Source organism: Hoplias malabaricus, chromosome 5 (assembly GCF_029633855.1).
Source record: "Hoplias malabaricus isolate fHopMal1 chromosome 5, fHopMal1.hap1, whole genome shotgun sequence".
Lineage (NCBI taxonomy): Eukaryota > Metazoa > Chordata > Actinopteri > Characiformes > Erythrinidae > Hoplias > Hoplias malabaricus.
In genome coordinates, this window is record NC_089804.1 from 13,970,500 (window position 1) to 13,996,365 (window position 25,866).

General features: G+C 41.6%; 1 protein-coding gene across 4 annotated transcripts; it reads right to left on the bottom strand.

Moving 5' to 3' along the window:
* On the bottom strand, positions 1 to 25,709 carry LOC136696756 (serine/threonine-protein kinase DCLK2-like). Of its 4 annotated transcripts, none has more exons than XM_066671423.1 (17): positions 25,576 to 25,709; positions 21,246 to 21,797; positions 16,782 to 17,113; positions 13,732 to 13,864; positions 13,328 to 13,420; positions 13,045 to 13,121; positions 12,286 to 12,361; positions 10,043 to 10,145; positions 7,918 to 7,975; positions 7,564 to 7,683; positions 7,087 to 7,233; positions 5,829 to 5,962; positions 5,234 to 5,408; positions 4,113 to 4,193; positions 3,124 to 3,207; positions 2,964 to 2,985; positions 1 to 2,012 (listed from the first exon to the last, which is right to left on the bottom strand). In XM_066671423.1, exons 2-17 carry the CDS (start codon positions 21,667 to 21,669, stop codon positions 1,996 to 1,998), a joined length of 2,076 nt encoding a protein of 691 aa, XP_066527520.1. In that variant the 5' UTR covers positions 21,670 to 21,797; positions 25,576 to 25,709; the 3' UTR covers positions 1 to 1,995. The 4 variants fall into 4 exon arrangements, with proteins under 4 accessions (XP_066527520.1, XP_066527521.1, XP_066527519.1 ...); XM_066671424.1 differs by lacking the exon at positions 25,576 to 25,709 and adding an exon at positions 22,339 to 22,647; XM_066671422.1 differs by lacking the exon at positions 25,576 to 25,709 and adding an exon at positions 22,303 to 22,647.
* Between the last annotated feature and the right edge of the window lie 157 nt (positions 25,710 to 25,866).

The following is a 25,866-nucleotide window of genomic DNA, read 5'->3' on the forward strand; positions in this document are numbered from 1 at the left end:
AAAGATGTATTGTTGAATTACAAACAAAAATTAAATAAAAAACATAATTACAGTAGGCAGGGAATGTTTGGCCCGAATAATCAACCACAGTACAAAAGTTAATACTATTACACTTTTAGCATGATGCAGTCATTCAGTACCATCCGCATTTCACCTCCTTTTCTCCTTCAGATGAAACAAAATGGTGGACACTTATTCTCAGAAAAAGGAAAAGAGAAGGCAATGAATGGACAAACACACACACACACACTCGTAATACATCATATTTGTTCTCTTCATCCATTAAAGGCCAACCATATTTTGGTGTAAAGCAAAAGTTAAGGACTACTTCATTTCCAGGACACACAAAAGTCAAACTTGCAAATACTTTCTTTTGTAAAATACACACCCATCCCACATACAATCAAATGCATTTACACAGAGGAACGGATATATTCACTAGATGTAGAGTTGAATGAATGACTGAATGATCTAGGTCTAATAGCGCACCGTATGCATGGAGCTATTGACTGAGAGATGATTTTCACATCTAGACACTATAAATACAGAGTGAGAAAGAGGTAAAGAAGGGCACAGCGCTGTAGGAAATGAGGTCGCTGGTTCATTTGGAGAATCTGCGAGCAAACACAGACCAGGGATTCTCACTACATATCAGATTTCACACAGGACAGCTGCAGGACTTATAAAATACCATTCTCATGATCTGTGCATTTCACCAGCAGTTTGAAGAAATACTCCAATGATCTCCATCTCCCACATCTTTGACATATTGTCAACTATCCTGGAATATAAGCTCATTATCCTTCCCTTTACTTACACAGAACAGAAAAGCCATTTACTCGTAGCACTTACAATAGGCAGCTGAGGGCATGTGCTACATTCTGCCAGTAAACATTTACTCAGCCTGATTCTAATGCTTTTTGGTTTATACGTTAGTGTACCTATATAAATGAACTCAGTATCTGTCTTTAATTCATTTACATCATTATTTTCATACTCTGGATTTGGCCTCACCTTAGAGCTTTGAGAGGTGGGGCCGTATGGTACATGGGCCTATCAGATCTCTTTGAAATGCACTGCAACAGAGGCCAGTGGGCAGTTGCCTGTTAATTAATACATTTATATATTAAACTTGTGTGACTTACTTACTTCATGGATACATTACATTTACATAGACACAGACTGGGCCTTGTGAAGGAGAACATTGCTCCTCGTCCAGATGTTCAGAAAGAACTTAGGAGACAAAATTAATAAGATTTTCTCATCCAAATACCTTTTTTGTTGAAGTGCAATGGCAGGGGTTTTTAATTCAGGAACTGCCCTACAGCATGCATTATATGATTTAGTTTTCTGGGTTTTTTTGTTTCTGAGTATAAGGAAATCAAATGTAACAAAGCTACAGCAAATGAAGATCAGGTTGAATAACACTGGAGTATTCCTTTAAAGGTCTTAAGGCCTCATGAGAGTAAAACTACGTAAGGAAAGCATATTATCAGAATCATTTGAGCGTGATATTAAAGCTGCTCAATGGCTGTGAATGGGGCACTTGAGTGGCGAGCAGCACTGTTCCTCTGAGATATCTGATACATACCCGTCTAGGAGAAAAGAGGGAGGAGACAACTAAAAACTGGGGAGTGTGGGAGTGGAGAGATAGGAACGGAGAGGAAGGACAGAGTAAAGTGAACAGATGAAAGATAGTAAATGAGAGAACGAAGGGGACAAGACGAGAGGATGTACGGGAGGTAATGGGGTATTTGCTGGTCTGATCGCAGCTCAGTAGATTTTTCAGAGTGTTGAGTTTAAAGGAGTACTTCAGCCAGAACTGCGGGTTTTCATTTTGAATGTAAGCAAATGGGGATCAATTAACAGGAATTAGGTCCCAGATCAGCTTTCATTCATCATTAGCCATGTTGGCATTTCTGGTTGAGGAATTCCTTTAAGCTTTGGCTGAGTGAGCAGGGCTTCTCTTCTGCTGATCCTCAAAGTTATCTCCGTCTATGTTGAGCTTTGCTCTGCAACACATATGAACACAAATAATAATAATAAAAAACAATATTATATTAAGCTATATTTTCTCACTGTGGTGGTACCCTTAAGTATTTGATACCCTTGCTACCTACATATTTATACCTTTAATTAGGGAACAATATTGTACCTTATTCTATTATAATTGTAGATTTTAAAATTGTTTTGATTTCATACAATCCATTTCATCTCCAGGACTTTTATTATGTTTTTTATTTAACACAGTTCTATAATGAAAACTTACAAATATTCACCTCTCCTCTGGAAAATACAAAGTAATGTACCTTTAGGGAACACAACTGGACGTTTAAACACTACTGTACCTTTAAAAGGTCCATTTACACAGTTTGTACCTTTCGTGACAGTAATGTACCTCTACTGTACCGTTTTATCAGAGAGTGTATGTACATTTAACTTAATTTGCTAGGACCGTATTTGATGTAAAGTCTACGGGGGGCTTACACTACATCAGTTCTGTCAATTCTCTCCATCAATAAAGAGGGGGATACAACAACATTGTCTGGGTTCATTGACCAGAGACAGCTGACCTGTGTATTCCAATTAACTCTAATGTAGAAATGGCACCAGGCCTGGTTCTGTTCCATGTTTTATTTATTTCTGGTTCCATTTTGTGTTCAGTTTCCACAGCAGTGTGAAGCTGGAACCAGGCTATATATATATATATATATATATATATATATATATATATATATATATATATATATATATATATATATATATATATATACACACACACACACATATGTGAGCCAGATGAGTGTATCCTAACCCAAAATGTAGTGCTAATGCTAATCTTAACAGTTGATAGTAATAACTCTGCATCTTCAGGTACTCTCTAGTGAATCTTTAAAATTGTGTTGTCATCCTGTTTGAAAACTGAACAAATTTAACCGAATGAAAAAAGTCACTTTTCTTACCGTTGCCTTGCAGTTGATCCAACTGAGAGATGCAAGGAAAAACAAGAGTAATGTGTGTTAATGAATCGTGTGGTCCTAGTCTCTTGTTTCTTGACTCTTGTAAGGGTACACTTATATCTGTGTGTGTGTGTGTGTGTGTGTTATTTTTGACTGGCTTTACCTGTGCTTCTGTTGCTGTACTGTCGCCTGTGTGTTCGGTGTCTGGTGTCTCACATGTCACATTGTTCTCCAGTGCAGCTTCGTCCTAAACATACATATGAAAACAAAACTTAAACTATCAGTGTCAGCTTATCAAGGACACCTAGCTTTAAGACAGGGTTCAAAGTTGGGTCTGACCAAGTAAGTTACTCTTACTGATTTTGTGGGGTAAGAGATATCTGTGTAATTTAATACAGGACCTAAATTCTAATGATAACATTATGATCATGTGTGTGTTTGGATGCATTTTTTAAAAAATAAGATGCTGTTTGGTTTTAAAGTTCCACACTTTAGTGTTTATTACTGTCACAGTTAAAGTGTGAGTGTTTTACATTGTATGGTTTGGCTCTTCTTCAGGACAATGTTGCAACCTAGACAATAGCTCATTTTATGTTCATGTTTCTGCTGATACCAAAGTTAACTAATCCCTGACCACAGGAATTCCAACCTAATTATAATTGTTTAAACAAAATACAGAACCACTCCTCCAACATGTTGTCACTGTCCAATTAAAAACATGTAACTTTAGACGAGAATGAAACAAACCTTCTATTCTATTGGTTCTTTCATTATGAAATGTTCACATGATGTGAAGGACAGCTGCTGTGTTCAAATGATGTAGTAAACGAAATATAAACAAAAATGGGGATACGTGTTTTTAATTGGACAGCAATGATACGTGTTCCAATAAAGTCTATCATTTTTACTAATGATTTCATAGTGCTCTGGGCAAAAAAAATTATGGTTCTTTTAAAAATATAGATTGACAATAAATACTTAAGATATCAGTTAATGTACGTAAATAATGCATACACATTTATTCACAACATAACTGATTATATCAGCAAAACCAATATTTGTTTCTTAATCTAATTCATTATAATCAAAATTATTTATTGGTGGGTGTATATGGCTGAATTATTATGAGCTCAGATGTCTATTTTTCCTCACCAGAACCCATGGATGTCCCAAGATATCCTCTGCTGTGAAGCGCGCACTCACATTCACCTGAAGCATCTTGCCAATCAGATCCTGCAGAAGCATAACATTACTACAGTCAACTAAAAAAGTTCTATCCACTTAGTATGTATAAGTGTAACTGCTTGTGGATTAGTGCTGTATGTTAATGAAGTAGGATGTGTGAAGTTGGAGGATGGCGTGATGTTGGGTTGTGTTAGTGTAGTGAGGGTGTGTTATGTGGATGATGTTTGGGTTGTGTTTAGTGTTGTTTAGATGTTGAAGGCTATTTGAGTTGTGTTAGTGTAGTAATGGTTTGTTACATGGAGGCAGTTGGTAGTTGGAAAGTATTTTCATTTTGTTAATGTAGTGGTGGTGTGTTAGTTGGTGGGTGTTTGAGTTGTATTAGTGTAGTGGCGGTGTGTTAGTTGGTGGGTGTTTGAGTTGTATTAGTGTAGTGGCGGTGTGTCAGTTGGTGGGTGTTTGAGTTGTATTAGTGTAGTGCCGGTGTGTTAGTTGGTGGGTGTTTGAGTTGTATTAGTGTAGTGGCGGTGTGTTAGTTGGTGGGTGTTTGAGTTGTATTAGTGTAGTGGCGGTGTGTTAGTTGGTGGGTGTTTGAGTTGTATTAGTGTAGTGGCGGTGTGTTAGTTGGTGGGTGTTTGAGTTGTATTAGTGTAGTGGCGGTGTGTTAGTTGGTGGGTGTTTGAGTTGTATTAGTGTAGTGGCGGTGTGTTAGTTGGTGGGTGTTTGAGTTGTATTAGTGTAGTGGCGGTGTGTTAGTTGGTGGGTGTTTGAGTTGTATTAGTGTAGTGGCGGTGTGTTAGTTGGTGGGTGTTTGAGTTGTATTAGTGTAGTGGTAGTGTAGTGAGGAGAAGCTTCCTTCTGATATCTAAGAACCTACACATAGTGGATATTTAAATGCATTTGTTTTAGTTTTCTACAGAAACAGATTTTTTTTTGTGTTATTTCCAATATTTCCCGATCACACCGATCACACATGCTGTAGCCCGAACTGCTTCTATATACAAAACTAGGCAGCTCAGCATGGTTGAAGGAGCTCTGCATGGTGTAAGTGAAAAGCTACAGAAATAAATGCAATGGTGATGAAAACAGACCTTGGCGCTGGCGCTGATGTTGTCCCAGTATGGTGAGGGGAACTCCAGTCTGCCCAATAAAATCTGCTCAAACAGCTCCTCCTGCTGGTTCCTCTCACTGCGGAATGGAGGAAACCCACACAGCAGGATGTATGTGATCACCCCTGCTGCCCAAATATCCACCTTTAAGCCATACCTGTTACAAACAGAGAATAACATCATTACATGTGTGATTCTGATACACACAAGTACACTGTAATCCAGTGACCAGACGAATCATTTGTTCATCAGTCATTAGTTTATCATTAGTTTAGTTTGTGTTTACAACAGATCAGATTAAACAGCAATTTGCACTCCAACCATTGGATAGGATTGGATTAGGTTAAAATGTTAAAAGTTGAACAAATCATAAGGTGAAAAGACTAATAATAATAAGAAGAATAATAAGAATAATAATAAAAGAATAATAAACATTTCTCAGGCCCCTAAATATTTTGAGTTAAATTAAACTCAAAAGTTAAATTAACTCAGAATATTCAGGGGCCTGAGAATTGTTTATTATTAAAAATATCAACGTTAACCCTGTGAAAGAACACACACAAACATTTTTCTTTACCCTGTCTCTGCAATAATCTCTGGTGCAACGTAGGTAGGTGTTCCACAGACGGTATACAGTGGTCCCTCCACTACAGTGGCAAGGCCAAAGTCCCCCAGTTTCAGAGACTTTGTACCATCTGGATATTCACACACCTATGGAGAGAGAAATCGTTCCTTTAATATCATAAGTGGAAATGCTAAATGTGTGTTTGGAAATGGTTTAGAGTTTCTATGTCCACAGCTTTCTGATTCTCCTTTCCCTCTGGGTTAAAACGTGCTTGTACAATGCTGTCCAAACATGTAAAATTGTGATATTTGTGATTTTTTTAGTTAGTAAACACTTTTTTAAATACTATAAACATATCACTATGAAATATTTTATTCCATATTTTAGTACTTGTGGAGGATGAAGAAGTACTCTATACTTTGGACCATGCTTTATTAAATTTCTAGTAACATGGCCATTACATTTTCATTTTTCAGGAGATAATATCGTAAACCAAATCTGTCCCAATTAGATAAACAGGACTTAACGTTTTCTTCTTTAATCTTGCTTCAGATTTAAAAAAATTTCTAAGATGTGGAGTAAGATTTGACTGACTGATGAGTCTTACTTGCATTCAGAGACACAGATAATGTAACCAACTGCTCAGACTGAACTTCTGAGATGTGGAAAAATGGCATATTCATTATCTGTAAACCTTATCCAATTCAGGGTCGCAGTGGGTCCAGTGCCTACCTGGAATCATTGGGCGCAAGGCGGGAATATACCCTGGAGGGGGCACCAGTCCTTCACAGGGCAACACAGACACACACACACACATATTCACTCACACACACACCTATGGACACTTTTGAGTCGCCAATCCACCTATTAACGTGTGTTTTTGGACTGTGGGAGGAAACCGGAGCACCCGGAGGAAACCCACGCGGACACAGGGAGAACACACCAACTCATCACAGACAGTCACCCGGAGCGGGAATCGAACCCACAACCTCCAGGTCCCTGGAGCTGTGTGACTGCGACACTAACCTGCTGCGCCACCCCAAATGGCATATTATTAAATTATATTTAGTGGTTGAGACTTTGTGTGATTTTCTGTTAAATATATTACCTATGTTTTCTTAATAATTCATTGTTGTTAAAACGTTGCACTGTAATATTTTGCAACTAAATTAACAGTATTAAAAAATGACGATTTGAAACTTGTGGAATGTAGTATGTGTATGTATTCCCAATCATGCCTGTGTGTGTGTATGTGTGTGTGTGTGTATACCAGCAGGTTCTCTGGTTTAATATCTCGGTGCACTATGCTCATGCGGTGCAGGTATCTGAGAGCTCCAGTCAGATTGTAGACCATAGCACTGGCATCTCTTTCTGTATACTTTGTGGAAGAGGTGATGGCATCAAACAGATCTCCTCCCTGCAAATCACACACACACACACACACACACATATCACTGGAGCATTCTGTTACACATAAAAACCACAAAATTAGTCAAGCCTATTTTTCCTATAATACTGAAATGTACATTATTTTAAAGACACTATTTAAAAGACACAAACTGTAAGTGTTATGATGACTGTACTTTTTAAGCTTGGGATGGAAACGGTCTTGTTCTTGAGTGTCTGGGTTACAGTTGCAAACTTTAAAGCAGAAATGTCAAATCCCTTTGCAATGATCTAAATTTAACAAACAAAGCCTTGACTGTAGTCCAGTTACTGTTCACCGCAGTGAGAGCAGTGACACTACCTTAACCAGCTCCATGACCAAGTAGAGCTCAGTAGGAGTGTCCACCTCCTCGATGAGCATGATGATACTGGGGTGCCGGACACGTCGCAGTATTGCCACCTCATTGGCTATAAGGTGCTCCTGTAAAAGGTCAATCCACCAACATTAAATGATATTTAGGTTCTGTAACATTAAGAAAAACCTATATATTTCAGATGAAAATACATGTAAATAAATATCAACACATTGTTGCCTTAAAATTAAAATCAAGTTACATCTTATAATGCTTGTGTAAGTTTACATGAATAGTTAATCAATAAACTTATAGGTATATTGTATACACTTATTTGTATGAATATTAATATATTATCTGACCTTCCCACTGCATTTGGCCTTGTCTATGATCTTCAGAGCATATTCCTGCCCAGTGGCCCTTCACACACACACACACACACACACACACACACACACACACAGAAATCATTAATGTTGCCATAAATAGTCCTCATTCATAAACATGCTTTAGAGGACAAATGTCTTGCTTGAGGACACATCAGTTAATGTGTGTGTGTGTGTGTGTGTGTGTGTGTGAGAGAGAGAGCGTGAGTGAGTGAGTGAGAGAGAGACGAAAGTTTGCAGGGTGGAGACATGTTTGATGATATTTACCTTTGTTTCATAAAATTATATAAAACAAATGAATAAAATTGAATATTACTAAACAATTTGACATGGTTTGAGTCTTTTGAGAAGATTTAAGCTGCAACTGGAACAAAGTTAGGGTTCAGTTTGCCATGGCTTTTTATCTAACATTAGCCTTGCAGCTCTGACACAAAGTTAAAAATGTACTCTTAGAAAAACAAAAACATAATGAGTGTTTGATTATAATGGGTATGACTCTTGGAATAATTGTTCCCAATCAGTCTGTCACTAATAAACACATAACAACATGCTCACAATGCCCTTTGCTCATCCAATGGAAGCATATAAGTAATTCATTCATTATTCATTCATCTTTTGTAAATGTCACACGTTCACTTTCAGGGAGGTGGTCTGGTTACGTGATTAACATTTGTCGGGGCACGGCTAACGTTACTGACGATACTGAATGGCTTAAAGAGCAGAATGAATCTCCCACTGTAACATTAAAGTAGCAATCTGTAAAATATTTACTGGTATCTCTGCTAGTTGTGCTGAAGCAGTATATTCTTTGATACATCTTTGAGTGCCCAGTCCCGAGCAGAGTTAAAGTCTTGAATACAAAACTTGTGAAAAAGAAGCAAGGATCTGCCTCCTATATTAGGGTGACGAGACGTCCTCTTTTACCCGGACATGTCCTCTTTTTTAGACTTAAAAAAATGTCCGGGCGGAATTTCACAAACGTCCGGGATTTTGTTTTTCTAGAGCTTACATAGAACTTCGAGAAGTTTCGTTCACAAGCTAGTCCCTCCCTCCCCTACTCCGATTGGTTCGCTTGAGTGAGAAGGGGGCGTGGTGAAGTAGCCTACAATCTTCTGATTGGACGGTCTGACTGTAGAGCTACCGTTATTGGTCGATAACATTCTCTGTAACATTTAATTGGTCAGTCTGCATGTCTGTAGTCCTTGTTTACGTCAGGCAAAGCTCAGGTACCTACCCTCATCTCGAGCAGCTATGCCGAAACATAAATGTAAGTTCTCGGATGAATTAAAAAAGAAATTCCCATGTTTTGTGTAGCAAATAAAGGTGTAAAGGACCTAAAAGCACACATAGGTTCAGCTAAGCATACAGCGGCAGCGAGGGGCGTGACCTCAAGCACAATAATTGAACACAATAATTGTGAATCAGCAAAAAAATCTGCCTCCTAAAACTACATCTGTGTTGGAAGGGAAAACTGATTGAAGTAATTTGGTCTAGTCGAAATATTTAAGGTGGATCTGGACAGTTAAAGCATGTAAATACTGGGGAAGTGGTGGCTGCTCGTTCACCACTCTTTTGCGTGGAAAAATATTTTAAACATTAGCTTTCTGTTTCACAGACCACAGTGAGTGTTTTCAATCACAGTCTCAATGAAAACATAAATACTGGGAGGTATATGAAGATTTGGTTTCTTTCCTTAAATAGAGCTGACCATTCAAGACAAGTTCACTAATATTCGTTTCCCACCGTTTCCACACACCACCCGTTTTTCTTATGCTACATATTTTTGTTCATCACCAGGTTTCATATGCTACTCGTTGTCTTACTCCACCTGGTTTCATACGCGAACCCTTTTTGTTCCCCATAGTTTTTGTTCACCACCCATTTTCATACTTCACCTGTTTTAACTCCACACTCGTTTCTGCACTCCACAGGATTGTGTTCTGGGTTTTGTTTATTCTAGAAATAGTCATGTTTAAGGTTAGACTGAGTCTTCACATATTTAATGGAAGTCCATCTTATGTTCCCTGAAACCACAGAGGCAAGACTCTCTCTCTCTCTCTGTGTGTGTGTGTGTGTGTGTGTATATTTTACAGTTCCATACCTCTCCACGCATTCTTTAACCACAGCAAAATTTCCATCTCCAATGACTTTTCCCACTTTGTATTTTTCTGTGATAATGGAGGACTGCACTTTATTCCCATTCACTGTGCGAGAGAGAGAGAGAGGGAGAGAGCGAGAGAGAGAGAGAGAGAGAGAGCGAGAGAGAGAGAGCACGCGCAAGACAGACAGTCACAGACACAAACAGAAAAAGGAAGTCAGTAAGAAGAGCAACATCTTTGTGTCCTGTTACATCATATAATCTATAGTATTCCATACAGTATAAAAGTAAGGTATAATTATGAATATATTATAACCACAGTATAAATATAAATATATTATTATTTATTAGAGAGAGAGAGAGAGAGAGAGATTCAGAGTACATTAAATTAATGGCAATTCATTATATTTGGAAATATATTTTTTCCCTAACTGTTTGACTATAGATCAAGTTCTGCCAAAGCTGAGAATAGCATTAATACATACACAAGTTATAGACAGAGCATATAGCACTTTAGAAGACAATGCCTTATAATTATACACTACAGGTTCATCTCAAAAGAAATATCGTAAAAAAGTTGATTTTTGTTCATAATTTAATTCCAATGGTATATTTAATTAATTACATGTAAAGTGACTTATTTCAAGCCTTTTCTATTGTACTTTTGATCACTACGGCTGAAGCTCATGAAAATCTAGTATATCAAATTATTAAAGTGTTTCATCTTGTATTTGAGTAAATTACTATTCAAATTTCAGGTAAATTATCTCTAGAGAATCAGAGGGTCACTGCTGAAAAGGCTGGCTGTTTGTAGAGAGCTGTATCAAAGCTTATTAATAGGATGTACTCTGGAGGGGAAAATGTTCACAAGCAACAGAGATGACCACAGACTTTAGAGAATTTTCAAGGAAAGTCGATTCAAGAACTTCACAAGGATTTTACTGAGGCTGGTGTCAGTGCATCAGGAGCCACCACACACAGACGTCTCCAGGACAGGGGCCACAACTGCCACATGCCTAATATAAAACCAGAGAGTCTGGAGGAAGAGTGAGAGGCTCAGAAGTCCAGACTGATGTTTCCGCAGTCTGTGATGGTTTGAGGTGCCTTTGTCGTCTGCTGCAGTTGCTCGACTCTGTTTAATCGAATCCAAAGTCAAGACAGCTGTCTACCGGGAGATTTTAGAGAAGTACGTGCTTTCATCGACTGACAAGCTTTATTTGCTTTTCCCAGTTCCTTTTCCAGCAGGACCTACCACCTGGTCACATACCAAAAATACTACCTAATCGTTTGCTGACCATGACATTATGAGCTGGGTTTATCAGCCAAAATGCCATAATTTATGGTAAAGGGTCCCCAACCAATTATTCAGCGTATTAAAGGACATGGTTGTCACAAGTTGGACATTCATTTATTCATTCATTCGTCTGTAACCCCTCTGAAGCCTACCCAGAGTCATTGGACGCAACGGGCGCAAGGCAAGAACATACCCGAAGGGGACACCAGTCCTTCACAGGGCGACACACACACACACTCAACTAGCAACATGTGTTTTTGGACCGCTGGGAAGGAAACTGGAGCACCCAGAGGAAACCCACACGGACACAGGGAGAACACACCACACTCCTCACAGACAGTCACCCGGAGGAAACCCACACGGACACAGGGAGAACACACCACACTCCTCACAGACAGTCACCCGGAGGAAACCCACACAGACACAGGGAGAACACACCACACTCCTCACAGACAGTCACCCAGAGGAAACCCACACGGACACAGGGAGAACACATCACACTCCTCACAGACAGTCACCCAACGCAAGTTGGATAATTCCATATTATATATCCTTTTCTCTTTGATATTATGAAATATTTTATTATTTGGGATTTATTACACTTGTGCTCATGATTTAAAAGCCATACAATTCAAATGTAAAACAAACCAAGGCTTAAAACATGTCACTTTTCAAGTCTTGTTTAAATTGAGTGTAGCTTTATTATGTACAGAGTATATAGCACTTTCATTGTAAAGTAGTTGAAAAAAAATTATTTGCTATTAATTCTTACTCTTAATTAATTAATTAACTCTCTCTCACACACACACACAAATGTGCATACCTCACAAACTCAATCTCCCTGGGGTTTACGTGATCAGAGCTGTGATTTACGCAACTAGACTCTGCCATATGTTTCAACATGTGCAGCAGCAACCGCACTTATTTGTGGATGTGTGTGTGTGTGTATTACCTTCTGGGCTCAGGTCTTCTGCTCCGTTCAGTTCCCCAGAGGGGGGAGGGGAGGGAGAAACATGGCGGGAAGAGATCTACACAGAGAGAATATGAAGTCCGGTCAGGTGTTGATTACGGTTAAATATAAGACTTGTCAACATTGGAACTAAATGTAGAGGTTCAGGCCCTTGGTGTGACACAAACAGCAGTGTATTACACAGACACTACACAAAGGGCCAATACACCTCAGTGTAGAACAAGGACCAATACACCTCAGTGTTGAACAAGTGCAGACTTTAAAATGGTATTATGGCATTTGGCAGATGTCCTCATCAAATCAATTCAAATATATTTATATGATGCTTTCTATAATCAGATGTTCTCACAAAGCAACTTTTGAGAAATCAGGAACTGAAAGAAAAGCCCCATTTGAGGAAGCCTAAGACAACGAGGAAACGCTCCTTAGAAGACGGAGAAAGAAACCTTGTGGAGTGTCTCGGTTCTTGGAAAATGGGATAGAGCCAACGGGGTTCACCCCAAGAGTCACAAGGGGCAGGGGTCCGACTCTGGTCAAACAGTGTATTTATGTAATCCAGATCAAAGCTTAACAGCTTTATTTAACAACTTTCACATTACAGTGTTCGAAATCTCCAAGTGTCCAAAGACGTATGAGGGCAGGGAGTTCACAATTCACAATATACACAAACCAACCAGAAACCACTTTGAACACACGTACTGCAGCCTTCTCTCACACTCTCTTAAACACATATGTGTTTACCTTCAGACTTCGCTTACTTCCTGGACTAGTGGGAGCTGATTTTACCGTTGGGGTCTGACCTTCTGTAACATCACTCCCTTAAAAAAAAAAAAAAAGCAGAAAAATCAGGACAGTACACGATGATATAGTTATATCCACAACTCTCTCCCTGACCATAGCCCTTCATGAGAAATGCTGAAAGATATATTCAATAACATGTAATTCAACAGAGAATATTTCAGTCAACACTTGGTAATGTAGGATGTAGGACCTTGTGTGAAAGTGTAAATTTGCTGGTCATCACCTGACAGTGGAGATTTTGACCTGGTCACGTCGGGGATTTTGGGACCAGCCAATTTAATGGGAGCCGATGACTTTGATGTTTTCATCTTACACTCTGAGAGAGGGGAGAATAGTTATTATACAGTTATTGTGGTGTATCTGCATGTGTAGAAGTGTATTTGAGAACTGCTTTTCAAAGGTTTTGGGACTCAGTTTAACTTGCAATTTTGCTAATACATTTCTCTTTTTGTTAATAAATATTGGGCCTGTGCAAATGTAAAGGTAATAGCAGATGTTAACTTTTATGCCTGACTTTACCAAATAAATACAAAGGCTTTTTTTTTTTACACATAGAGTTTGAAAACAGAGGTGTTATAATATTATATATCACTGTATGCGGTGCCTCATGTGTTCAGTGTGTGTCACCGTTAACGAAGGCAGCAGGCGAAGGTTTTCCTGTATGTCCAATAGCTGCGTCATCCTGGGCATAACGGAACTTCTCCAGACCACACGCGATGAACACATCGTCGTCTCCGAAAAAATCCTGAAGACTTGTCAGCTGTGAAGATTTAGAAAAGATTTAGAACAGTCAGCCTTTTTATCATAACAGAAACCGAGCCTGCTTCTGGAGCCTAATTTTGGGGCTGATCATTACCTGCAGGTGCTATGTCTGCACAACATAGCACTTTAATAACATCACACTTCATAATGCACATATGCTGCAGTCTTTTTTGACACATTGCTGTGCACTGCAGGAAGTGTAGGGGTTAATACTTACACTGGAGTGTGCAGTTGTCACATTTTTTGCATTCTTGAGAATGCAATGTTGAACATCTGAGTACTGAATGTTTAATTACAGGAGAGTAATTAGTTCTGTTTGTTTCAAAACACTGCAGTATAATTTAGGGAACGGTGAATCATTGTTTTTTGTTTATAGCATTACACGTACAATCAGTCGGTTCCTACATTTCATACCTAAGTAAAGCAAAATACAGTGGAAACTCTACCTACGAACTTGATCCGCTCCGTGACCCGGTTCGTAAGTGGAAAAGTTCGTTTCTCGTGTCAATTTTCCCCGTTTAAAATAATGGAAAAGCAATTAATCCATTCCAGCCCCCACCCCGAAAGTCACCCTTTTTGCACTGATATATGTTTACAACACTCAATAAAAAAAGAAATACAGTGGTAACAGTAATAAAAAAGAAATAATAAAGTTTGAAGTGGTTACACATCGCTACTTTGAAGACGTGACGACTGGCTGGAGGAGTAACACAGGCACTGGCTGAATGACGGGAGGTGAGGGTGGGTGGAATAACGGAGAGTAGGTGGTGAATGTGGGGAGACGAAGCGTAGATACGGCTTAACTTAGCACGAATTTCGATGTCTGCTATTTACACTAATGCTAAATTGTTAAAGCTACAATGTGCTAATCTTAAAAGCTCACTCAAGTCTGGGCGCTGGGAGACTCGCCTATTGGGGTCAGTGGCCATTTCCAGCCGTCGGCTCGGCGGAGGCTCGGGTTCGTTTCTAGAGTCGTGGTTCGTTGGTGGAGGCAAAAAATATTCAAATGCCCGGTTCGTATCTCGGAAAGTTCGTTAGTATAGGCCTTCGTTAGTAGAGGTTCCACTGTATCATGAAGCATAATGTTCATTAGCAAAGCCTATTTAATATCCTGTTATTATAATTTCCCCACATCATCCACTAAATGATTGTGTTGTAAGGGTTTGGGAAGTGAAGGAAATGGCTGAAAGCATGGGTCACGTGGTTTGTGTAATAAAATGTCAGGACACAGAAGGAGTTGTTACAAAATAAAGGATTCGCGTCAGCCTTTACTGGTTGTTTGAAGTTGTATGAAATCATTTGGGACTTCAGTGACCTTCTTTGTTGACATTTTGTCATTTTAATTTGCTCAGTGTGGAGTTAGTACAATGTCAGCAACCAGGCTTTAGGTGGCTGCCTCTGATTAGTTGTTCAGCGTCATACGAGAGTGCTAAAATATGCCGAACGAGGCCAATCTTGCACAATTGCATTGTAAAGATGACTCAGGACAGGAATATTCATCACTGGCTTTGAACATATTTGTGCATGAGAATTACTCTTATGCAAATGAACTTAACTCAGCAGATAAAAATGTGTTTTATTCCAAAGAGCCACTGGGTGAGTTTGTCGGCAGTTGCCAGGAGAAACAGGCAGTTTTGCTGATGAGGTACAGGAGCTTGCGCGAACACACACACACACACACACGCACACACACACGCACACACACACGCACACACACACGCACACACACACTTCCATCTGACCAAGAACAAATGAGTCTTTCAAGGATTCCCCTCCTTCTCTGCAGTAGAAAATGTGTGGCATACAAATGAACCTTGGGCTTCTCCTCTAACACACACACACACACTTGTGCTTTCTCTCTCTGCTGAGGCATTCAGTGAGTTCGCTCAAGAGAAGAGGAGAGGAGAAAGGTTACCATGGCAACCAGACTGCAGCCGGAGTCGCTGGTGTGTTGGTTTTTTTTTGACAGAACTGGGGTTTCTCCAGCTCAATGCGTACCCTCAGCCACACACACACTGTACACGCCCATTGCTGTCTGGGGGTAATGCTATCATACGGCGGATTATGTGAGTATTGTGGATAACTAGTGGGTAACTGGCACATAGACAGAGAGGGAGATACTGTGATAGGAGGAATGGGTCTGTAGACTATATATCTTCCTTCTCCTTATACAGACCTAGTCAGGACTCGACAGACAGTATCAAATACACTCCCTATTGTCATCTATGGTCTCCTCTATAACTGACAAATAAAGATAAGAACTTTGAAAATGTATACTATATTACAGAGGTTAGGCCCTAAAGGCTGGACGAAGACAAAAGGCTGATCCTACACTAAATGAAGGTTCTGAAGACTACAGAGAATAGTTGTGATTACTAAAGACTGAACACAGAATAAAGGCTGTAACACTAAGGGTTTATTGACTGCAGGACACTCACCAAATACTGACTGGGAGCTCTAATGACCTTAATGGAACACAAAGTAATAATTGTGATGCTTCACTGACCATTTTTCCTCATTCCTACACCCAGGCTCAGCACTGCAGAAACTGCACTATGTAAAATTTGGAGGAGAGAACCTCCCCTTTGAATTCAGTACAGTGCTGTGAACATGAATTACACTCTAGGGGGAGCCCCAGGAGCACACAGTGTTCCTTTAAAGTCTGGGGGGAAAAAAAGAAATAGAATTCTTAAAGCACAACCAAAACTGGCCAAAGGCTCTGAGGACAAAACCGAGACTTATCAAGCGCTGTAGGGACAGATCAAAGACAGAGGTGTCCAAAAACAGAGTGGACAACCATTGAAGGGTCTATAGATGTAAAACTGTTGCACACTTCCTCCACTACTGGAACTGTAAAGCTCAATAACTGAATAACTCCTTAGAGAGTTCACCAACCCAAAGACACACACACATACCTGCTTCCCATCTAGTGTGTAGAGCTTCTTCACAGCTCCAGAGTCCAGTTTAATGGCTTCGGTGATGTCAGCCAGCACCTGCTCGAATGAGTGAGCCGTCTTTTTGTTCAGCAGGATCCTGACGGCCTTCCGCGGCTTCACCCCGCTGCGGATTACAGTCACCAACTTTGGTTTGATGAAGTCTTTACTCTCCCTGCTCTGACCGCCACCTGAACCCTGCCGTCCAGTCCCAAACCCTGACCCAGCCATCCGAGAGCCCCAGTTAGGGTTCACGTTCTTATTGTAGTCCACCTTCTTGTAGGGTTCATTAGATGCACAGACATAGCTCTCACCTGAAAAACAATAGGTTTAGAACAAAGATTTTTACCACTGGTCATTAACGGTATTCTCATACATATTCATTGATTTCTTATTAAACTGTTGTGTGTACTTACTCTGTATCATAATAATCAGAAAGTTTAAAAGCAACTTTATTAACATGAGAATGAGATTCTCCGGATCTGTAGAAGCTGCTCTGTAACCAGATCTCTGTTTAAATACAGGACGCCAGAGCCCACCTATATCCCTGGGCAAAAGGTAGCAACACAACCTGGTCAGGATGCTAGTCCATGGCAGGACATCACATACTCACCCAGTCACTCATCTACTCACACTTATGGGCAATTTCATACAGCCAACCCACCTACAAACAAGCTTTTGATTGGTGGGGGGCGGGGGGACGGACAAACACCCAAAGGAAACCTGCGAAGACCAGGGGAGAACACACAAACTTCTGGAGTCCAGATTAGGAACCTCTGAAATAGGGGCCTGAAATGGGAGTACAACCTGGGAGCTCCTGAGGACTGGAGAGAAAACTGCTGCCCTATTGTCAAAGCTCAGGAGTAAACTGGTCCCCTCCACGACATTCTGAACTTGTTGCAATGTTTCAAAAAAAGCTAAAAGATTTCATAACATTTCAGAAATAAAATTTTGAACTGAGAATCCAAGCTGTCAGCTCCATTCAGTCCAAGCTCAGGCTTAATCTGCGACTGCACCATTATCGAGCAGAAATAGCTCCCTGGAGGCATCAAATCCCTGACTCTGGGATATAAAATCACTTTTGAATTCACTTTTGAAAACTAGAGCAATTGGTCTCCTCTGCTCCCAAACGTTTGCAGTGTGTTATCAAAAGAACAGGAGATACGGTGCAGTGGAACAAAAGTCCTTGTACCAACTTTTTTGGAACACATTGCAGGCATCTGAATGAAAATGGGAAAATATGAAATAAAGTCTATAAGTTTTCTCAGTTTCTACATTTGAAATATTATCCTTGTACTGTTTTCAATTATATATAGGGTTTCAATCATTTTACACCATTACATTCTGGTCCAAAGGGTTTTTTTTATAAATGGGCTGTGTACAGCGTGATTAGTGCTGTGTCTGTAATTGCTGGTGTATGGGCTATGACATTCTAGAATGGGGATTGTCTGGGGAAGTCCACTTCCCAATATTGATCTGTGAGAACTATTTGTGGTTCAGAACCACTGCAATCAATCTCTTTGGATTTATGCTCAGACAAGACACAGGGAGAGCGAGCAAGTGTGTGTGTGTGAGAGACAGTGAGAGAGTGAGTGAAAGATAGAGAGAGAGAGAGAGAGAGAGAGAGAGAGTGAAATAGAGAGAGAGAGAGTGAGAGAGAGAGTGTGAGAAAGAAAGTGAAACAAAGAGAGAGAGAGTGAGAGAGAGAGAGTGAAATAGAGAGAGTGTGAGAGTGTGTGAGAGAGAGAAAATGAAATAGAGAGAGAGAGAGTGTAATAGAGAGAGTGAAAGAGAGAGAGAGTGAGAGTGTGTGAGAGAGAAAGTGAAATAGAGAGAGAGAGAGAGTGTGAGATAGAGTGAAATAGAGAGAAAGTGAAATAGAGAGAGAGTGAAATAGAGAGAGAGAGAGTGTAATAGAGAGAGTGAAAGAGAGAGAGAGTGAGAGTGTGTGAGAGAGAAAGTGAAATAGAGAGAGAGAGAGAGAGTGTGAGATAGAGTGAAATAGAGAGAAAGTGAAATAGTGAGAGAGTGAAATAGAGTGTGAGAGAGAGAGTGAAATAGAGAGAGAGAGAGAGAGAGAGAGAGAGAGAGAGAGAGAGAGAGAGGCTTTCATTTTAGGCTAATGTTAAATTCCTGCAAACCTAAGCACTTAAAGGATTACAGCAAATGAAGGCACACACACACAGAGGCGTCGAGAAAAAAAGGAGGCAGAAAGACATGAAGAAACAGAAAACAGAAAGCAGGATAACTGTAAAATGTGAAGGAAGTGTAGCTGTGGTGTGAAACTAGAGATATCCCTGACTGTCCACAATGTCCAGACTGCTGACTGCAATCTTTTAACACGCTTAATAAGACGGATGACATTAATAAAAAGAGACGGCTTAGAGGGCAGGAGACGAGAGGAGAGAGGGGGACAAATCTCTTCCCTTTTCCCAGAAAAGAACAGAAGAATAGAAGATGAGACTCTGCTAAGGGTTGGATTTATTTATCTGAAACTACATTACTCCAGGGCTCTGTTGTGCTTTGAGGCTCATGCAGATGAGCGTCTGCTTCCTCACGGCTGATAGTGCAGGTGATTTTCGTCTTAAGAGCCAAGGTCAGACGCGGTGCGATTTTAGACCTCAGTCTTTGGGCTTCAAGGTCTTATGATAAGTAATAAATTTATGTCCCCTTCATGAAGATTTATTGACGTAGTTGATTCGAATCACTACGACCACAAGGCACTAATCACTGTGAGGCCTCCCCCTCTCAGTGCGGTCTCAGGAGACGTGCAGAGATCAGCAAATCTAAATCCGGCCATTTTAAAGTGGTAATAAAATGTCCATAACACACACAGACAAACACACTATATTTAAAGTGCATATACACCATCAGAACAAAAGATACGGCAGGGGTACATTATTGGTCGCTAAAGGTGACTTCTAAAAGTCATGGAGATTAAATGTGGTTTAGGAAATTAACACAATTTAAAAATTCATTCATTCATTCATTATCTGTAACCCTTATCCAGTTCAGGGTCGCGGTGGGTCCAGAGCCTACCTGGAATCATTGGGCGCAAGGCGGGAATACACCCTGGAGGGGGTGCCAGTCCTTCACAAGGCAACAAAGACACACACACACATTCACTTATTTTTACAGTCTACAGTTCCAAGGACCTGGAGGTTGTGGGTTTGTGTCCCGCTCCGGGTGACTGCCTGTGAGGAGTGTGGTGTGTTCTCCCTGTGTCTGCGTGGGTTTCCTCCGGGTGACTGTCTGTGAGGAGTGTGGTGTGTTCTCCCTGTGTCTGCATGGGTTTCCTCCGGGTGACTGTCTGTGAGGAGTGTGGTGTGTTCTCCCTGTGTCTGCATGGGTTTCCTCCGGGTGACTGTCTGTGAGGAGTGTGGTGTGTTCTCCCTGTGTCTGCGTGGGTTTCCGCCGGGTGACAGTCTGTGAGGAGTTTGGTGTGTTCTCCCTGTGTCTGTGTGGGTTTCCTCCGGGTGACTGTCTGTGAGGAGTGTGGTGTGTTCTCCCTGTGTCTGTGTGGGTTTCCTCCGGGTGACTGTCTGTGAGGAGTGTGGTGTGTTCTCTCTGTGTCCATGTGGGTTTCCTCCAGGTGACTGTCTGTGAGGAGTGTGGTGTGTTCTCCCTGTGTCTGTGTGGGTTTCCTTTGGGTGACTGTCTATGAGGAGTGTGGTGTGTTCTCCCTGTGTCTGTGTGGGTTTCCTCTGGGTGACTGTCTGTGAGAAGTGTGGTGTGTTCTCTCTGTGTCTGCGTGGGTTTCCTCCGGGTGACTGTCTGTGAGGAGTGTGGTGTGTTCTCTCTGTGTCTGCGTGGGTTTCCTCCGGGTGACTGTCTGTGAGGAGTGTGGTGTGTTCTCTCTGTGTCTGCGTGGGTTTCCTCCGGGTGACTGTCTGTTGGGAGTGTGGTGTGTTCTCCCTGTGTCTGCGTGGGTTTCCTCCAGGTGACTGTCTGTGAGGAGTGTAGTGTGTTCTCTCTGTGTCTGTGTGGGTTTCCTCCAGGTGTGTGTCGCCCTGTCAAGGACTGGCGCCCCCTCCAGGGTGTGATCTTGCCATGCGCACAGTGATTGCGGGTAGGCTCCGGACACACCGTGACACTGAACTGGGAAATCGCTTACAGGCAATGAATCAGAGCATTTGACCTATTGCTTGATTGATCAGGACGTAAAACAATTTTCAAGAAATATAGCAAAAAGCATTTTATTAAAATAAATAAATAAAAAAAACATTCCGTAAGGATAGTGTAAGTTTAGTGTTAAGAATAGGGTTAAGGTTATGAAATAGGGCTAATTTTACACGTTTAAGATTGTAGTTTTATATGTAAGAAAATGTAAAATTGTATATAATGTCCCCACAGAGCATGGAAACAAACACTGCGTGTGATTTGCCCAAGCCACGTGTTCTCCAGCGTCCCCCACCCCCTCCTTTTTTCTTTTTCTTTTATTCTTACCCTCCAACAGCTCGTCGAGGTTCGCGATCTTCTTCGCTCCGTCCACGGTGTAGATCGCGCGCACTCCCTGCGGCAGGTGCAAGCTGTCGGCGAGCGCGCGCGTCAGCTCGGCGAACAGCGCGTCCAGCGAGCGGCAGCGGTCCGTGGACACGGCGTACACGAGCCCCGTGAAGTAGCGGTCCCCGTTCCGATAGAAGCGCACCTTGCGCGCGCGCTTCTCTGAGGTGAGGGCGCGCAGAGTGCGCGTGCGGTAGAAGCTGCAGTTGGCGCTGTGCGCGGGACTGGGCGCCAGGCTGCTGGCGCGAGAGCCGCTCGGAGAGCCGGTGCTGGTGCCGGTGGCGGCGGTGCCTGAAGCGCGCGCCGTACGCCGCACTTTATCGCGCTCATCGAAGTGCTCGAGCTCCACGCTGCGGCTCAGCGCCATGATTCCTCTTCCTCCTCCTCCTCCTCCTCACAGACCAAATTCAGCCGCGCGGGCCGCTTTGCTCATCAGCCCCGGTGTCTCTCCTTTACACACACACACATATACACACCTCTCAAGCACACACACACCTGGGAGGAATGAAATAAACTGTTAGAGTGTGCAGCCATCATTTTACAACACACACACACACACACAAACGTCACTGCAGAGAGCACACTTCCAATGCTCCACAGCCCGGTGCTAAGGAGATATACTCATCTCGCTGACGCCCGGCACTGGGCATGTTGGACTCTATGTGCAGCTGCTCCAGAGCACCCCGTTTTGTTTCCTGCCTCCCTGTGGTGGTTCTGCAGGCTGAGCCTCAGTTGTACACAACTGAACTCATGTCCCCAGTCAATGTGTATTAACGGAACTGAACTCATTCATTATGAAGGGTGTCTACACACTTTTGGACACGCAGTGTATTTTGAGGGTAGTGCTTTTTGCCTGGGAGCAGCTCTCGCGCACAATGTCCTGAGAGAGGAGAATGCATAAATACCTAAATAATGCATACTGTAATGCATTTTCCCCATACTGTGCTACTCTCTTGTAGCGACCACACACACACACACACACACCCCTCGCCTTACACACCCTGCTCGTGCCGGTTGTCCGGTGAGCATCACTCACGCTGAGCACAAAAGGCACTGCCCTCGCGCCGTCTTTCTCTTTAAGAGGCTCCTCGCGCCATAGCACGACCTGACAGAGACCATGGAGTCATCAAATCATCCCCGCGCGCCCGGGCTGAGCAGAATAATCCAGATTATTCCCGTTCTGCAGCGGCTCTGTGGCGGATGAGCGAGCCGAGTCGGTGATTGATGACTCGGTGCGTACAGCCTCGAGCACCCGGCGGAAAAAACGAGAAAACAAACGGGAATCAATCTCTCTCTCTCTCTCTCTCTCCTCTACGGCTGTTCGCAGGTACAGGTGCGGGTTCTCGGCTCCTTCGCTCGTTCACCGGGCAGCATGGCCGCTGAAGGCTCGGGAGCACGCAGTCTCGCTCAAGCAGGTGAGACGGGAGCGCGCATCTTCTGCCCGGAGAATCAAGAGCATTCCGCTGGGTCCTAGTGCAGCACGCGTTACAGGCGGTGGACGAAGGAGGTTTATTATCGTCACACGAAGAAAACATGTCAAAGTCTCTATATCTTTCTATCAGTCTGTCTATCTATGGCATCAATAAAGTCGTATTTATCTCTAAGTCTATCTTTCTATTCTATCTTGTCCTTCAAAGCTCGAATGTTCTCGAATCTTCGAGAATCTCGAAAGCGTTTTCTTAAACTGAAGCATTCGCCTGGGTTTTATTCGAATCTTCAGTTCACCTCAGGAGCGCTGCACCGTTTAAAGTGGAACGGAGAATTCACATAAGCTCGTGTTTAATGTGGTTTTTATAAACTGAACCTTCACTTTTAACCAGATTCACCCCATTTAACTGCTTATAAAGCACCTACTGTCCACCGTCCATAAGAGGGCAGCGTCGTCTTTTTAAAGCAGGTCAGAAAACCTACTGCCATTCAAAGGTACATTGATTTGAAACCAATTGTCACACCGCAGATCCGCGCAATCACCAACAGGAGGCGCCCTACTCCTGACCCTTCACTCCGTCTCATCTACATGCACACGCTCCTCTCTCTCTCTCTCTGTCTCCCTCTGAGAGAGAGCACATATCTATTTTAAACTGAGCTCAAACATTTCAGAAGTCAATTCTAAAGAAGAAATAAATAGAATAGTTTTATCTCGGAGGCAGATGGCCCGTTTTGGATTGGATTAAATGTTGACAGGGAATCTTTCAAAGCCTCTGCTGCAGATTAGGCTCCTACTGAACTCAGGTGATCCCACCCAGTTTCAGATCAGGGATGAATGCCTCAGTACCTTTTTTTGTACACATTCATTCTTGTTTACCTTCAGTTTAAGCCAATAAGCCTACGTTGCAAAGCAAAAATTTAACACACACACACACTCAACTCTGGACTGAGTGTGAATTTCTGCTTCAGGAGCATTTTAATATTTTAAGACAGGAGTCACCTAACTCTACAAGCTTGGAGGAGATGGGCTTAGGGCCTAACTGCTTATGGACTAACTCAGGGGTCGGCAACCTTTACCACTCAAAGAGCCATTTGGACCTGTTTCACACAGTAAAGAAAACACTGGGAGCCACAAAACCCTTTTGAAATTTTTAATGAAATAACACTGCGCATAACAGGATCTTTTTGCCTTTGTGCTATGTATAAACAAACTATACTGTGTTACATTTATGAAATCAATGAACGACTGCATACATACATACATTTTCTTTTCCGCTTCTCCATTTCAGGGTCGGGGTGAATGAACGACTGCAGAGAAAATGAAATAACATTTCTGCATGCCTCTAAGTATCACCGTCCAATCAGCGTTAGATGCCTCTTTTTTGGGCAAATTCAAGAGGGTGGAAAATTGCCCCAGACTCTTCTCATAAGCTCTCATGTTAAGGCTCTTGTTTTTGAACTGAAGATACATTCAGTACATTCTCAGTAGGCTCCGGGAACCCTCGCCTCAACATACTTTCGTCATATACAAGGTGAGGCGTCTTCCAAATGACCCCCTACTCTATTCTCTACATTTCTCACTATGTAGTGAAGTATATAGTGAATTGGGCACAATCCTGTACAGATACCCGGAGCAGTCAGAGCGATCTGGTCAGTACGACTTCCGTAAACTCTATAATACTTTTTACTCTGGAACTCCGGCACCTAAAATAAAACATCTGAAGACCGAATAGTGAAAAATGTATAGAATTTTATGAGTAGTGCTGAAGCTGGACTCTCTTTAAAACGTCTGTGTGGGCGACTCAACGGCAGTTTGTTTGTTTATGACCACAGTTAACTGTTGATTCGCTGTAGAGGCAAAGTAACTTTATTAAAGAAGACCTTTATAATGAACTCCTGGATAAAGCTCTTCACAGACACTAGTGTGTAAATAAAGAGAGCGCTTTATGAATCTAGTGGTTACTGGTGGTATTTCTTCATGAGGTGACCACAGAAATAAAACCCTTCGACATTGGATGACACTATCAAGTTAGATTTCTGATTAATTTACACAGTGCAATGTGCCAGTTGTCTAGATGGCTAGCTCTTAATTTACCCACTTAGCAAGCCATCATCCCAGCCATTAGCCCCCTGAGAGATTTGGCAGGAGTGGCAACTGCTGAAATGTCTCAGTCACTTCTCATTTTCTCACCAAAGTCTCACCACAACATCCACAGAACATCATGAGTTAAGTTATTTTATTTAAGGTACATTAGGTCCATGACATCTCAAACATTTCATCCAGAACAACAACTTTGTCTTTTGATTTGTGCTCAACAACATTAACAAAGCATTTTAAGACACTTCAACGATAGTATGACACTTAAGACGATTGCAATGCAGACCACAGGTCACATGATGTTCAAGATTTGCATTTTACTTTCTTTTTTTCTCCCTTTCCGTGTGTTGTGCTCGTTAGAAGATGCTAAAATACAAAAACACTTATTTAAACGCTATCTAGATCCACTCTGAGGCGTACTATTGCAGAATTACCGTTACTGTAGTCCAACACAACAGCACTGCTATACTCCATTCACTGTACTTTAAAAATAATACAGTAATATCTTGACTTACGAGTTTAATTCGTTCGGTGACCGAGCTCGTAACACAATTTGCTCGTATGTCAAATTAAAATGAACTGAAATGCTATTTGTCCTTTACAGCCCCCCAAAAATACACCAATTGTTTTTGTTACTTGATTTTAAATAAGAAAATGTCATTTATAAATAACAAATAATGTACAAAAAATAGTAACATATAATAAAAGAGTATTTAAAGAAATAAACTGGTTCTATAAAGTATTTACCTTGAATATCAGAGAAAAATGGAGATGATTGGCTGCGGAGGTTGGGAACGTTTTTTTTTTTTGTGCTCTATCGCTTAACTTGTTCGCTAAACCGTTAATGCTAGCAATGCTACACAAACAGCCATACGACCAAGATACTTGCGCGGCAAGTCAAGGCCGTCATAAAAGATTAATGATAGGGGGTCTACGCTTTAAACGGGGGGGGGGTTAAAGCGTAGACCCCCTATCATTAATCTTTTATGTATCGTATCGCAGCAAATTTCTTTGACGAGGTACAGATTAAGCAAAGCC